This window comes from Coenobita brevimanus, chromosome 116, assembly GCF_032717465.1.
Source record: "Coenobita brevimanus isolate Jiangsu-jjx chromosome 116, ASM3271746v2, whole genome shotgun sequence".
Taxonomy (NCBI): Eukaryota; Metazoa; Arthropoda; class Malacostraca; order Decapoda; family Coenobitidae; genus Coenobita; species Coenobita brevimanus.
Genome location: NC_137069.1, coordinates 18,948,742 through 18,966,277, shown reverse-complemented (window position 1 = coordinate 18,966,277; position 17,536 = coordinate 18,948,742). Strand labels below are relative to the sequence as shown.

General features: G+C 40.5%; 1 protein-coding gene across 1 annotated transcript; it reads right to left on the bottom strand.

Moving 5' to 3' along the window:
• Window positions 1-1,594: 1,594 nt before the first annotated feature.
• On the bottom strand, window positions 1,595-15,791 carry LOC145418676 (uncharacterized). Its single transcript, XM_080287016.1, has 4 exons — window positions 15,773-15,791; window positions 14,999-15,151; window positions 2,128-2,323; window positions 1,595-1,613 (listed from the first exon to the last, which is right to left on the bottom strand). Exons 1-4 carry the CDS (start codon window positions 15,789-15,791, stop codon window positions 1,595-1,597), a joined length of 387 nt encoding a protein of 128 aa, XP_080143142.1.
• Between the last annotated feature and the right edge of the window lie 1,745 nt (window positions 15,792-17,536).

The window sequence follows — 17,536 nt, the reverse complement described above, 5'->3', positions numbered from 1 at the left end:
CACCTCACTCATCCCAGCTAATTTCAACCCTCACTCTCTATGCTTCTCTATTTTCAGATTTTCCTTTCTCTCAAACTCACAAATATTTCTCACATCAGTTCGCTCACTCACCTCTCTTTTATTCATCTCACGTCAAGCTTTATTTCATCTCAGCTCACCTAAACTCTATGATCAGTGTTTCCAGCCATTACCGTATAGAGCTTCCTGATTTCTTGATACTGTTCTTTTTTTCTGACAGAAAAATACATATAAATTTACGTAATGAGTTGCATAGTTCCAACTTTTTTGTCTTTTTTTCCATTTTTAAATTCTCTACACATATCATTTTACTCATAGGCTGTCATATTTTCATTTTTTTTTTCACTTTAAAATAGGACACATCTCGCACTAATTCACCCATAGGCTTTTAGATATCTAATTTCATGATATTCTTTCCGATTTTTCAACTATATTAAACATTACTTACTCAGACTTCATCTATGGTTCCAAGACTCTGGATTTCTGTTCTTCATTTTTTCCTTTCTCTTTCTCACAGATACATCTTATATAAATTTCTTCACTCACTTGACTCACTAGCTAACTCTCATGCTTTCTAAAATTCCAGTATTTCAGTTCTTTCTCTGCTCTAATTTTCTTGGTCATCTAACTTAATTTTCCTCAGCATATCTCCATTCTCCTTTCATATCAGCGCATTTCAAAATTTTTATCCAATATTTTGGTAATTTTAAGCCTTTCATCTTTCCATAGTTTCTCATTCTTCTTTAATTTTAGCTTACAAACGATCCCACTTTTCTCAGCTTATATCTCATCTCACCTCTGCTCTCTGATTCACAGCTCCGGTATTTGTAATGTTTGCAGACATCCAGATTTACATATTTTAACGTTGTCCTGGAAGTCTAGCTCACAGACGATCTCACTTTTCTCATCTCATCTCAAATCTCTTCTAACCTCGGCTCACTTCTCTCTGATCCATTATTTTCAGTCGTTGTAAGGCACTTTCGTTTTTAATTATTCTAGCTCACTAAGCTCATCTCAAATCCCGTCTCACATCGCCGATTTGGCTCATCTCTTCTCACATGGTTCACTTGGCTCATCTCATCTCAGATATCTCTTTTTGGCTCACTTCTCTCTCTGATCCATAGTTCCAATTGCTTCCCAGTTCTTCTCTCAGTTGTCCATTTCCAATTCATCTCTTTTCCTCTCTTTATTTTACCTTTCCACTGCGTCTATTTTTCCTTGTTCCTTTATTTTCCTTGCCAGTTTCTCATTATTTTCCTTCCTAATTCCTCTCTTTATTTTTCTTCCTATTTTCTTTCCAAATGACTCTCTCTATTTCTAGTTCTCAATCACTTGGGTGGGCAATCTTTTTCATAAGGGTTTTGGAAAGATGAATGAGTACTCTTAGAGAGAGAGAGAGAGAGAGAGAGAGAGAGAGAGAGAGAGAGAGAGAGAGAGAGACGTAAACCTTTTGGGAAACACATGCAAATCCATGCCTGCGGTCTGTATCTTAAAAGAAAAGGCTGAGACAGGAAGACAAGACGAGAGGAAAAAAAAAATGAAGGGAGAAAAGGAATATTGAAAGAAAAAAAAGAGCTTAGATGAAACCAAAGAAACTGGAGGTAAGGTAAATATCAAGGGACACTCATGAGAACACCAGTTAGAGATAAAAAAAAAAAATGAAAAAGTCAGCAGAAAAAAATGACGAAGTAAGAGTTAAAAGACTGTGAAAGTTTGAGAAAACGGGACGGGTTAAAAAAAAAAAAAAAAAAGTAGAGAAGTACAGTAGGCGAGACTCAGGTAGATCACAGAGAAAGAGCTACCCAATAGAAACGAAAAAATCCTGGAAGAAAGAAAGAAAGAAAAAAGAAAGAAGTCGTGAAGAAAAAGAGAAGGAAACAGGGAAAGCTTACAGAAAACGAGAGGCTAAAATATAAGTGAGGAAGTTACATTAGAGGGTGACTCTTGTAGATCCCAGACGGTACTACCTCTAGGGAGGAAAAAGACCAGGAAGAAAAAAAAAAAAAGGAAAAAGAGAAACAGGAACACTTGTGAAGAAGGATGGAAAGAAAAAGGATAGTCGCAACTTAGAGAAAACGAGATAGGGAAAAGAAAAATGGAGAAGTTAACATCAGGGGGAAGAGGACCGCCGCTAGAGATACCACCACTAGTAGCCCCGTCCACCGTAGACTAGAGGCTGAGTTGCAGTAGGAGAAGTCACAGGAGCAGACCCGGCGGATGAGGACCCGGGTGGTGTAGGTCTCGCACGTGTTGGTCATGATGGTGTCGTTGGTGGCGCAGTTTCGGTGGAAGCTCTCGATCTCCTCTGGGGAGAAAAGGAGAGGGGTAGATTATAGGAAGGCTTCCTAGCACCTCTTCCTTAGCGATTTATTCTGCATATTGCGATTTTAATAGTTGTTGGCATGATTTTTTTTTTTTTTATCTCCATTTAATATGGACTGCAGCATATAAGTGAATCATGAGTATAATGCATAGAATAAATCGCTAAACAAAAGGTGTTAGGGAATCACCAAAACAGCTTACAATCTATGGACCACAGACAATTCTATCCCTTTTAGGCGGTTCGGGTTTAATATTACGAGAGAGAGAGAGAGAGAGAGAGAGAGAGAGAGAGAGAGAGAGAGAGAGAGAATGGAGACAGAAACAGGTAGGAAAAGGAAGCTAGCTAACTCTGTCACCATTAATCTCACAGACAGCTCATATTCACATCTAATATTAGTAAATTGGAGAGTAAGAAGGAGAGAGAGAGAGAGAGAGAGAGAGAGAGAGAGAGAGAGAGACCAAATCTATCTATCTATCTATATACCTAGGCTGCTTCCCCCAAGAAAAGGGAGGTAGCCGAGACAGGACGACACACTCCCCATTTACTCATCCATTCAAACACATTCATTCGCATCTTAGCCCCAAAGGGGAGAACGGACAGATCCTCACCGCACCACACCGCACAAGGGTCAACTGCGCAATGCAATCAGTGACATCTGCAGCAGGGCCCGACAGCAGAACTGGTTTACCCCTGCCACATCATAACAGACCCATCCCCCTACCCGCACCTAACCTGACTAGCTGATCAGACCAAATGCGGGAGAATATCCCCTCAGGGCTGAGTCATCATTTATTCACAATTTCTCTCCATTTATTTCTGTCACGCACAGCCACTCTTCCTTGCTCAACAGATATCCCTCTCGCATCCAACGCTCTCTTCACACTGTTCGTCCATCCTATTCGTGGTCTTCCTCTCATTACACCTCTCACATCAGATCTAGTTATCTTTTTCACCAATCGCTCATTATCCAATCTCTCCATATGCCCAAACCATCGCAACACCCTCTGCTCAACTCTACCAGCCATCTCCTGAACAACTCCAGTTCTCCTTCGCACTTCATCATTTCGCACTCGATCCATACGCGTCACTCCACACATACTCCTCAGACACCTCATCTCCATTACATTCAAACTTTTCCTCTCTGCTACACCCATATTCCATGTTTCAGCCCCATATAACGCAGTCGGTACCACAACACCCTCATACAGCCTTCTCTTTACATCCATTCTAAGCGAACGACATTTAAACACTTTTTTCATTCCTCCCAGCACTTTTCCTACTTCATTTATTCTAAACTTCATTTCTGCATCTATTCTTCCATCCACAGCAACATGTGACCCTAGATATTTAAAACACTCTACCTCCTCAAGCAACTCACCATTCAAAACTATATTCATCTCCCTTCCATCTACCAACCTCGTACACTTCATCACTTTACTCTTATTCTCATTTACTTTCAATTTCCTCCATTCACACACCCTTCCAAACTCCTCTACCAACTGTCTCAATCTCTCCTCTGAATCAGCCACCAGTGCAGTATCATCTGCAAACAGCAGCTGCTTCAGATTCCACTCTCCACCATCAACATTACCAGACTCAGACCTCCACCTAAAACTCTTGCATTCACCTCCCTTACAACACCATCCATGTAAATATTAAACAACCAAGGCGACATCACACATCCCTGTCGCAGCCCCACTCTCACGGGAAACCAATCACTCACAGCATTTCCCACTCTTACACACGCTCTACTATTTACATAAAAAACTTTTCACCCCTTTTAGTAACCTACCATCAAAGTCCATACAATCTTAAAACAGTCCACAAAGCCTCCCTATCAATTCTATTATACTCTTTTTCTAAATCCATAAATGCCCAAAACACATCCTTGCATTCGCTAAATACTCTTCACACACTTGTCTCACAGCAAACACCTGATCCATGCATCCCCTCCCTCTCCTAAAGCCACACTGCTCTTCGCCAATCACTCCCTCTGTACCCTCTCTAACTCTCATAATTAACACTCTACCATACACCTTACCTACAACATTCAACAGACTTATACCCCTAAAGCTAGTACATTCATACGTATCACCTTTGCCTTTATACAACGGGACCACACAAACACTTGCCCAGTCAATTGGCACCATACCTTTCTCAAAGCACACATTCAACAATCTTACTAACCAGTCAGCAACAGTCACTCCACCACCCTTCAGGCATTCCACAGCACACCCATCCATACCTGCAGCTTTCCCTGTTTTCATCTCCTTTACTGCCTTCTCCACTTCCTCCTTCGTGATCAAAGAATCGTTCAACTCTCCCAACACATTTATTTCTTGCAACCTTCCTTCCGCCACAATCTCAGCCACCCTTTCCTCCTCTACATTTAACAATCTTGCAAAATACTCTGCCCATCTCTTCCAATATATTGACAACCACCACAGTACAATAACATCAGAAAAAGCTTAGTCCAGAGAGAGAGAGAGAGAGAGAGAGAGAGAATCATCATGCATACGTAATGTGTTGCCAATTTGCATGAACAGCACTTTGACTGACTAATCAAAGGGAGAAAATCAGTGAAGGTGTTGGTCAAAAATTTATTTGCATGAACTAATATTATTATTTTTCATCAGTATTTCATTTATATATTTAATTTATCCCATTACCTTTTTCATTATCTCTTTCCATTTTAATTACTTTATAGAAGTTTAGAGTTTCTTATAAAATGTTCTTTAGAAATTCGTAAGATTTTTATTTCTATCTATTCCATCTATCTACAGCCAGACGCCTTAATCCCGCAGAGGGTGACCACAAACAAATCGCCTCCATGTCGCCCTGTCCCTTGCCATTACGCTGCCCTCCCCCCAACTCACACCACGTCTCTCATAAAGCTCTCCACACCATCCCTCCATCTCATCCTCGGTCTTCTTCCACATCGCCCCGTCCCATGCCATTGCATTGCTCTTCCTCTAACTCACACTCCCTGTCTCATATACCTCTCCACCCCATCCCTCCATCTCATCCTCGGTCTCCCTCCATGTCGCCCTGTCCTCTGCCATTACGCTGCCCTCCCCCAAACTCACCCCCCCCCCCTCTCATATACCTCTCCACTCCATCCCTCCATCTCATCCTCGGTCTACTCTTTACTCTCTCTCTCTCTCTCTCTCTCTCTCTCTCTCTCTCTCTCTCTCTCTCTCTCTCTCTCTTAATTCATGATAAAATTGTCCCTGAAACTGTTTGTCAGAAATTCACTAAAATTTGCGTAAGAGTTCCTGTTCATGTTAACGCGTCCTGGTGCAAGTGAGGACAAACTTGGTCAGTCCTTGAAGTCACAGGTCAAGAAAGATCAAGGAAGGTCATGATAGGCTAAGAATGGTCAAAGCAGGTCAAGGTAGGACAAGGTAGGTCAAGGCAGGTCAAGGTAAAACTTTCCAATACGTTGACACTGCACTGTTGAAGAGGTTGTAGTTAAGTTTGATAGTTTTCGTAAATTTTCACCAATATTGAAAGTTTATTTTTCTACACACACACACGCACACATATTGTATGTATATATATCTATATCTATCTATCTATCTATCTATCTATATTTATATCTATATCTATCTATCTATCTATCTATATTTATATCTATATCTATCTATCTATATTTATATATATATCTATCTATTTATCTATCTATCTATCTATATCTATATCTATCTATCTATCTATCTATCTATCTATCTATATATATATATATATATATATATATATATATATATATATATATATATATATATATATATATATATATATATATACACAACAAGTCATGTGTGTGTGGCCTGTATTATTTCTGTATCATGTTTGTATTCTCGCCACATTCCTTGTATTCCTCAAGTAACTGTTATAATAGCCAAGTATATGTATGTACATATGTATGTATGGTTGTGTATGTCCTGTATCACACATGTGTCATCTATATAATGTATGTATCCTCCTTGTATCCAGTAACAACAGTCCACGGTGCGGATGTATGTATGTAGTGTATGTACGTATGTATGTATTTATGTATGCATTATGTATGTATGTACTGTACGTATCCGTGTAAGTATAGCCTTCTCAGCGGACTCCCACCCATTACCCTAATATGCTCAGCGTGATATACCCCACGCAAGGGACATTGCTTACTTAAGCTGATATACTAAAATAGCTACTTACCCTGATATACTAACCTACTTACACTGATATACTAGCACACTTACTGATATACTAACTAACTTACTTACTGATATACTAACCTACTTTAGCCCACACTTGTATGTTTATTTACTTGGAAATATACTTACTCCGAACTTCTTACTTTGATATACTAACATATTTACTTACTGATGTATTGACTTACATTGTTATACTAACTTACTTACTCTGATACACTAACCTACTTACATGGTGATATACTAACATACACCCTGGCTTACTAACTGCCAAACACTGATCTACTTACACAGTGTCTTACTTACACCAATATACTCTCTTACTCGAAGGCTTGTGTGTCTGCTTACTCTAATACACTAACCCAGTTTGAGACCTACTTACAATACTTACCAGTCTACTTAACCCATTCCCTCCTAGCGTCTGCAGTATAGGACGGAACTGGGCATTTTCAAAATTTAATAAAGAAGGGAACCCCGGGATAGGCATTTATGAGCTTCACGACTATGAGCCGATAGGCGGAGGGCGGTACGCTTAGTGCCCTTCCAGCAAAATCCCTCGCACAGGAACTTTGGGAGCCAATGGGTTAACCTTACTAACATATCCACTCTAGGCTGTTCATTCTCAGTACTTGCATGCAGACATACTTACAGATATATTTATTTGTATTTCCCTTACCTACTAACCTACTTCACCATCACCATTATCATCATCATCATCATCATCATCATCATCATCATCAGTTTGAGACACTGAAAGAGTTTGTAGTGGCAAATGTAGGAGTCAGCAACAGTACTCGAGAAGGAAGAAGCGTACAAACTGAGCTCATACAAGCCCCCGCCCGTCAGGCAGTTACAAATAATAGTGTATCAGTAACTTCCTCACCCAGCGATTCAGTACGTTCCTCGCAAAGCGAAGTCCCCTTTACTGTGGTAAGAAATGGCGCAAAACCCGGAAAAGATACAAGGAAGCATCTTCCCATAACTACGTATAATCGCTACCAGATCCTTGCCGAAGAGGTTAATGAGACAGAAGAAACAAGGCTTACTGGGGACTCTATTGAACGCAGTCAGCTGGAGGAATTTTGTGGACGCGCCCCCATCAGCAGAAAGAGGTACTGTTCCAGGAGGTGGACTATGTGATATCACAGAAGCCTGCGATGAGGTCACAAAAGACGCAAATGATCAAACTCTATACGTTATCCATGTTGGTACAAATGATCTGAAGCGCAGTAGATCAGAGGAATTGCTAGCAAAGTATCATGAAATGATCAAACGATTCAAAACTAAGTCCACCAATGTGATAATATCTGGTATACTACCAAGGATCAAGGCAGATAATAGTTTCTATGATAAGGCCTTCAGCACAAATAACCGGCTAGAATCTCTCTGCACGCAAGAGAGAGTCGACTTTGTCAATCTGTGGGACCAGTTTTATGAGCAACATACTCTATTCCAGAAAGATGGTCTCCATTTGAACTCAGTAGGAGCGGCACAGCTAGGTAGACTTTTACACGATAAAGTCGCCCTCTTCAGATAAAAAAACGCGGCACGTCCAGGAACAGTAACCTTAACGTAAATACCCACAAAGTCAGATCACCAACTGTTTGGAACGGAATTAGAGTCTGTTATGTTAACGCACGTAGTCTACGTAACAAGTTTGAGGATTTAGAATCTCTAATTTACCTAGAAAATTATGACATCATTGGCATCACAGAGTCCTGGATTAACACATCTGACCGTGACTTTCTAGCGGAATACTCATTAACAGGGTACAATATTTTCAGTTGTGAGCGACCACATCGAGCTGGTGGCGGTGTTTTACTATATGTGAAAACTAGTCTCCATACCCTTGTGCTATCCAAACCCAGTATTACCAACATAGATGCCAGTTATGTTCAGCTAAGTATTAATTCACACGAAATAAATATATGTCTCATCTATCGTCCTCCAGCACAGTCAACTGAGACAGATGAAAAACTTTATGATCAAATTACGGAAATTTGTTGTCAAGAGGATAGCAAAATTTTTGGAGACTTTAATCTACCGGTAACAAAGTGGGGTGAACCACTGACGGCACACTCAGGACAAGAGCTTTATACAAATCTTCAAGAAAGCGCCCTTTCCCAACACGTAGAATACTCAGCGAGAGGAAACAATATCCTAGACATCATCTTGACTACAAATGATAACCTAGTCAACAACGTTGAAATAGGACCTGAGTTTAGTTCCAGTGATCATCGAACTATACAGTTTAATATTACTACTGAAAAAGTAAAAGAAACGGAGAGCAAAGAAAAGGTCCCAGATTATCGTAGAGCTAATTTCAGCAGGCTCAGAGCGCTCCTTGCAACTGCAGATTGGAATCAAATGTCTGAAACCGATGACATAAACCAAGCATGGGAAATATTCACCAAAATTTTTAATGAAGTGGTAAAGTCATGTGTGCCACTACGTAACAGACGTCCATCTGGAAATAGTAAAACAAAGTGGTGGTTCAGTGAAATAAAAAGTAACTTAATAGCCAAAAAAACAGGCATACCATAAATATAAAGCTACACAAAATAATGATGATAAATTACAGTACGATAATCTACGCCGCATATCGAAAAGACTTATTAAACAAAGCAAAAGAGCACTGGAGATCCACATTGCTAATACGTCAAATCAAATCCTAAAGAATTTTACAGTTACATTAGAAAGAAAAAGGTTATGACTACATCAATAGGTCCTCTAGAAACAGACAATGGCAAACACACTGAAAATTAGATCGAAATGGCAAACATTCTTAACGATTGCTTTGCGTCTGTTTTTACAGTAGAAAACACCACCAGAAACCTACTGTTACCCACGAACCAAGCAAATAGCACAGTCCTTAGTAACTATGCTATCCATAATAACGATATCCTTTCAGCCATAAATAATACGGACATAAACAAACCCCCTGGCCCCGATAAAATATCACCGAGAATTCTCAAAGAAGCAAAACATGAGTTACTGCTGCCACTCTCTGTCTTTTTCAATAAATCATTAAGTACTGGGAAAGTTCCACGCAAATGGAAACTAGCAAATGTAACACCAATTTTCAAAAAAGGAAATGAGTTACACCCAGGAAATTACAGACCAATCAGCTTAACATCAGTAGTGTGCAAGTTAATAGAAAAAAACATAAGAGATAAAATAGTTAATTATCTAGAAGAAAATGATATAATTAAAGACTCGCAACATGGATTCAGACATCGTCGTTCATGCTTAACTAACTTACTGGACTTCTTCCATGATGTTTACAAATCATACGATGACTCAAGAGCAGTAGATATAATTTACCACGACTTTCAGAAAGCATTTGACACTGTCCCTCACAAGCGTCTCATGAGAAAAATAGAAGCACATGGAATAAAAGGAAAGACGCAAAAATGGTTACAAGACTGGCTGTCAGACCGAAAACAGCGAGTTGTGATAAACGGAAAGGAATCCAAATGGCGTAATGTGATCAGCAGCGTTCCCCAAGGCTCAGTACTTGGACCGATACTTTTAATTATCTATATAAATGACATTGATGAGGGTCTAAATTGTAAAGTATCCAAATTTGCAGATGATACTAAAATAACCAGTAAAGTCACTTCAAAATTACAGTGGCAGCAGTTACAAAATGACCTTAATACTTTAGCAAGCTGGGCAGAAAAATGGCAAATGAAATTCAACACAGAAAAATGTAAAGTACTTCATATTGGAAGTAACAATGTCCATGCAAATTACAAAATGAACAATATTCAGTTATCAAGTACAGACAGTGAAAAGGATCTTGGTGTGATAATATCAAATGACCTAAAACCAAGCAAGCAGTGTACCGATGCGGTTAAAATTGCAAACAAGCTAGTGGGTTTTATTGGAAGAACTTTCGAGTTTAAATCGGAAAAAGTCATACTTGCCTTGTACAACTCACTAGTGCGCCCCCATCTTGAGTATTGTGTGCAATTCTGGTCTCCGTACTACAGAAAGGACATTGAAAAATTAGAGAAAATTCAGCGAAGAATCACAAAAATGATACCACGACTTAGAAACAAACCATATGAGGAACGCCTTGAAGAACTTAAATTATTTAGCCTAACGAAGCGCAGGTTAAGAGGGGACCTTATTGAAGTTTTCAAAATCATGAAGGGATATGACAACTTAGACATGAATAAATATTTTGATATAGACCGGTCGAGTCAAACCAGAAGTAATGGCTGCAAAATCATGGGAAAGCGATTCCAATCCCATGAAGCAAAATACTTCTTCTTTAACAGAGTTGTAAATATCTGGAACAGATTACCCTCAGATACCGTGAACAGTATCTCAATTGAGACATTCAAAAACAAATTAGACAAGTATTTGCACGAAAATCCTCAGCTGACTCTTTTTCTGTCCGAATAACTTGCTTTTATAGCTACGGTACATGTAAGTTCATGCCCCTTTAGTCTACAAGACACCCCGTAAACAATGTACCCGTACATAGTGTTGCGTCACGATATTATACATCTTCAATTTATTCAGTGCAAACAAAGCAATATAAGCACAGATTAGGATCTGCACAGATAACCTGGAGTTAACGGTCACTACTCTTACTTTCAACCTGTGATGGGCTGTGGATCACTGAGGGTCCATGTCAGTCAAGTGACCACCATCGGGATTTTTTTAATGTACCAGGGTCACTGCTTCAGGATGAAACTTGTGTACTTGTCCCATATGGGAGAGTTCCCTGTCTCAGTGGAGTGAACGGAGCTAGGGCCTGATTGACTGCTGCCTACCTTAAAAGCGCCAGGCAAGGCTGCCGCACCACCCCTAAACATCCACACTGTGCAGTCCCCTCGTGTCTACAGGACACCCCATAAACTTAACATAGCGTCACGTCACGTCATTATACGTTTTTTGATTTACCCAAAGCAAATGAGGTAATATACAGTAAGCACAGATTAGGATCTGCACAGATAACCCTGAGTTAACGGTCACTACTTTTACTTTCGACCTGTGATGGGATGTGGATCACTGAGGGTCCCTGTTAGTCAAGTGACCACCATCGGGATTTTTTTAATGTACCAGGGGTCACTGCTTCAGGATGAAACTTGTGTACTGTCCCACATGGGAGAGTTCCTTGTCTCAGTGGAGTGAATGGAGCTATTGCCTGATTGACTGCTGCCTATCTAAAAAGCGCCAGGGAGGGTTGCCGCACCACCCCTAAACATCCACTCCACTGTGCACTGTGCAGTCCCCTTTTATCTAAGACACCCGTCCTATATACTTTTTAATCTCCCCAGTGCAAAGAAAGCAATATAAGCACAGATTAGGATCTGCACAGATAACCCTGAGTTAACGGTCACTACTCTTACTTTCGACCTGTGATGGGCTGTGGATCACTGAGGGTCCCTGTTAGTCAAGTGACCACCATCGGGATTTTTTTAATGTACCAGGGGTCACTGCTTCAGGATGAAACTTGTGTACTTGTCCCACATGGGAGAGTTCCTTGTCTCAGTGGAGTGAACGGAGGTATTGCCTGATTGACTGCTGCCTATCTAAAAAGCGCCAGGGAAGGTTGCCGCACCACCCCTAAACATCCACTCTGTGCATTGCACATCCACACTGTGCACTGTGCAGTCCCCTTTTATCTAAGACACCCGTCCTATATACTTTTCAATCTCCCCAGTGCAAAGAAAGCAATATAAGCACAGATTAGGATCTGCACAGATAACCCTGAGTTAATGGTCACTACTCTTACTTTCGACCTGTGATGGGCTGTGGATCACTGAGGGTCCCTGTTAGTCAAGTGACCACCATCGGAATTTTTTTAATGTACCAGGGGTCACTGCTTCAGGATGAAACTTGTGTACTTGTCCCACATGGGAGAGTTCCTTGTCTCAGTGGAGCAAACGGAGCTAGGGCCTGATTGACTGCTGCCTACCTTAAAAGCGCCAGGCAAGGCTGCCGCACCACCCCTAAACATCCACACTGTGCAGTGTGTAGCTTCCACGTTATGTCCACAGACTGCCCATTAACTCAATGTAACCGATTTATAATGTCATGCCGTAACTATTATTTTATTTGTTTACTGTCTCTTTCAGGTTACTCTATCGGGTAGTTTATAGATAAAGTATTATAGAATGTGACTTTTCCTTTCCAGTGTTTCCTATAAAATTTCCATGTCAGTTTTTCCATGCTGCATGGTGGTTTTTCTCACTTTTTCCTGGAGGGTTTGGTGGTGGGGGGAGCCTTCTTGCTTTACTATCCTTATCCTTCAACATGTAGAGTTAGATCTTGTAGTCATAGTTTTCTCTAACAAGCAGCCTCGAAAGGACCATAAGGTCTGTTGCTGTTTGCTTTCCTGTGTAATCCTGTGTAATTATCAACATTATCATAATCATCATCATCATCATCATCATCATCACCATCATTATCGTCTTCATCATCATCATCATCATCATCACCACCACCATCGCGACCACCATCATCACCGTCATCGTTATCGTCATCGCCATCGCCGTCATCACATCATCATCATCACCACCACCACCATCATTATCGTCTTCACCATCATCATCATCATCATCACCACCATCACCACCACCACCACCACCATCACCACCACCATCACCACCACCACCACCACCACCACCATCATCATCATCATCATCATCATTTTAAACAGGACGAAAGCCTCTCATTTCTCTCCACTCTGACCTATTTCCTGTCAACCTGTTCCATCCAATCCCAGCAAATCTCCGCATCTCATCTCTCCATCTTGTTCTCTGTCTGCCTCTTCCTCTCACTCCATCTCACCATCTTGTTCCCTGTCTGCCATTTCCTCTCACTCCATCTCTCCATCTCGTTCTCAGTCTGCCTCTTCCTCTCACTCCATCTCTGGGCTGCCACTCAGTTACCTGGTTGTTCATCTGTTATCTCTTTTACAATGGGCGTGACCTGCCCACATCCATTTATGCTTTTGGACTGTGGACTGTACTGATTATATCCTCTACCTTCTATTCCCTTATCCAGGAAGCTCCCTTTTTATCTCTCCATGTGACACCTTTATCTCTCCATGTGAGCCCATCATCTCTCCATATGACACTTATCTCTCCATGTGACACTATCTCTCCATGTGACACACCTGTATCTCTCCATGAGACACCTTTATCTTTCCATGTGACACCTTTGTCTCTCCATGTGATCCTTAATATAATCCTCTCCATTCCTCTCTTACCATGCCGAAATTTATTCTCTCTCCTTAGCAAAAATGAAAAACAAAAAATTAAAAGTATTCAAGGTGAGTAGTTAAAATCCCGAATAACTTTAGTAAGAGACGAAATTGGTAAGTTTAAATATCGGTCCTTTAGTTAAGAGGTTTAATAAAGGTGAATTTGTTACCTTTACTCGTTTATGATTTATTAAAGCTTTTTATTGAGGTATTATGCTTCTCATTCTTCTTTTTCCTCGTCACCATCACCATCACCATCACCATCCTCCTCCTCCTCCTCCTCCTCCTCCTCCTCCTCCTCCTCCTCCTCCTCCTTCTTCTTCTTCTTCTTCTTCTTCATCATCATCATCATCATCATCATCATTACTGTTATTCTATTACTAATATTATTATTATTATTATTATTATTATTATTATTATTGATGCTTTTATGAATATGAATATCATTATTCTGATTATTTTATCATTATTATTATTATTATTATTATTATTATTATTATTATTATTATTATTATTATTATTATTATTATTATTATTATTATTATTATTATTATTATTATTATTATTATATTATTATTATTATCATTATTATTATTATTATTATTATTATCATTATTATTATTATTATTATTATTATTAATATAACAGGTATTAGTAGTAGCAGTAGTAGCAGTAGTAGTAGTAGCAGCAGCAGCAGTATTAGCAGTACCATTATTATTATTATTATTATTATTATTTTTATTATTAGTAGTAGTAGCATTATTATTACCTTTATCACATCGTCTTCAATAACCAAGCCTTGCCCTAAAATAAAAGATACAGTACTAATAATCAAATCTAGACCACTTCACCATTTTTCGAGCGGCATATAACAAAAGAAAATTTAAGCCCACTGCTCGTTCACGCATTTTTACAGTTTTCAATGACCTATAAACTTGAAGCCAGCGTGGTTAATTAAAATCATAATTTAGAAATGCAAGAGAGAGAGAGAGAGAGAGAGAGAGAGAGAGAGAGAGAGAGAGAGAGAGGAGGAAAAGTGTGAGGAAGCTTCTTTTTTTGTGAAATGTAAACAGAATGGGGGTATGAATGGATATGATGCATCTTGTGGTAATGAGAGAGAGAGAGAGAGAGAGAGAGAGAGAGAGAGAGAGAGAGAGAGAGAGAGAGAGAGAGAGAGAGAGAGAGAGGTAATCCAGTGTGTGAGAAATTAGAGCTAGCTTACACTCTCACCATTAATATCGTAGACGGTCACCGATTCACAGCCCAAGTCGCAGGATCCGGACTCGATCTGCTCCTCAGTGAAGTTGGCGTCCATGCAGCCGTCTATCCTCGAGCTGTTGCTTCGAGGAGAGTAGCTGCAGAGGAAACACTCCACGCTGAGGCCTGGACGGGCAGGAAAACGAGCAAAGTCAGGGAGGAAAATTGGGTAGGAAATCAGGAAAATGTGATGATGATGATGATGATATGTGGAGAGTAGCTACAGAGGAAACACTCCACGCTGAGGCCCGTGGGAGAGGAAAATCAGGAAAATATGGTAAGAAAATTGGGTAGGAAATCAGGAAAATTTGGTAAGAAAATTTGGTAGAAAATTACGTATGAAAATTGGGTAGGACATCAGGAAAAATGTGGTGGTGGTGGTGGTGGTGGTGGTGGTGGTGGTGGTGGTGGTGATGATGAACTGTTGCTTCAACGAGAGTACGGTAGTTAAAATAAGAAACACTACAATCTTAGACCTGTGTGAGGAAAATAAGGAAAATAAGAAAATTGGGTAGGACATCATGAAAAACATAGTAGTGGAGGTGGTGATGGTAGTCATGATGATGATGATAATGATGAACTGTTGCTACATCTCACACTGCCACAGGTTACACCTCACTGTTTCACACACACACACACACACACACACACACACACACACACACACACACACACACACACACAGTCCCCCCACCCATACCCCTCCACTTCCACACCCCTCTCCCCATCTCCTCACCCCCATCTCACACAGTATAAAAACTGCCATCGTCTGAACAGCAGTATCTCTCCTTCCCACACAATCACAAAGCTCAGTGTAAATGCAAACTGCTGGTCGAGAAGGCCGGGTCCTTTACCTTGCTGCAAGGACAAAGGGAGGAATTAAGGACCTGACAGAGAAAAGAGATTCCGCCTTCTGCAACACACGCAAGGCTCTGCAATACACGCCCAGGTTACACAGGTTTATTTCACCCCAGGACTTGGGGATTAAAAGCGAAGGTATGAATAATTAAGAAACATATAATTTTAGATGCACACAGTAATAAACACCTGATTTACTGCAAGGATTGTCTGGTGCTGGAGTGGGAGCCTTCTCGCGGTGGCATCCATATGACTATAGTTCTTTCACACTAACCTGGCCCAGGTTTTCGTCCAATCGTAGCTTATTTCGCGAATGTCAGTGGTTGGAAAAGCTGTTTGGTTATGAAAACATCCCTCAACTCCCGCTCTCCATGCCCACTGCAAGGAGGATGGTGGACTGCAAGAGGAGAGGAACTTAAGTCTACAGCCCACCGGGTTCATGTTCAGATAAGCCTGGGACTGTGGTTATACTATTGGCCGGATTTGGGAATTATACGCGGCTAAGAATATATTCAGATTGAATTAGAATAATTTACCTACATAAACATGGCGGCGAGTCTCCTTGGTTACAATTTCTTGCTGTTGTCAGATGGTCAAAACCTCGTAGGAAAGAAAGAATTACCGAAACCAATATATAATTGGTGATTCGCTGGGACTGGATGGAACAGGCAGGCAGTAAAAAAAAAAAAAAAAAAAAAAAAAAAAGGAAAGGCCCTTGTTCTGCATCCGACTGACCCAGCCTGATGATGTTGATGATGATGATGATGATTTTTTTCCTGTGCTACTAAAGACGATTTTCGAAGTAATTGTTCAGATGAGTTTTAAAGGAGCTTTGTACGGATTAGTAGGTGTGTGTGTGTGTGTGTGTGTGTGTGTGTGTGTGTGACTCAGTGTGAGAGTGCTGGGGTGAAATACAGATTAGTTGAGAGTTGCAAATGACAATCATCCACTCCAGTTCTTTGCAACGCGAGGTCACAGGCAAGAAGGCAAACAGTTAAGTCACTGAGGACATTTGGCTGCTTGATTATGTGACGTGATGTGTGAGGTGAGAGAGAGAAAGAGAGAAAAAATAGTGAGTCTTTTTCCTGTTAACTTGGGGAAAAGGAAATGAGATATAAAGGGGCTTAGAGAGAGAGAGAGAGAGAGAGAGAGAGAGAGAGAGAGAGAGAGAGAGAGAGACTCACATCCAAGGTACAAATATAGAAAAAAAAAGTCACCTAATATTTCACCTCTTCTGTTTCTCACCTTCCTCTGCTGGCTAATATTCCTAATCTGAGAGAGACTTGGTATATTTCCCTGCCCATAGATACAAAAGTTCGCCTAATATTTCACTTTCTCTGCTTCTCACATTCCTCTGCTGGTTAGGATGAGGAAGACTTGGCTGAGATATCATCAGGGTCAGGGGAGTCAAAATAAGGGCTTATATGGTCGAAGGACGATATGAGGTCACGTTCATTATCCTTGGCTTGTCCGTAATGTCCTTTGAGCTGTATGGAAAATGCATCTGGCCCGGTCATTCTGCAGGGGTACTGATGATAGGTGGGAGAGGCAAGGCTACGACTGCCCAGGGTTGTATCCAAATTCGTCACTAGGAATGCTTCATACAAAAATACACGGAAATGCACGAACACACACACACACACACACACACAC

Coding starts and splice junctions, on each gene's coding strand:
- LOC145418676 (XM_080287016.1), bottom strand. Junction 2,324..14,998: donor GACCGTCTACGATATTAATG/GTGAGAGTGTAA, acceptor TTTTCTCCCCAG/AGGAGATCGAGAGCTTCCAC.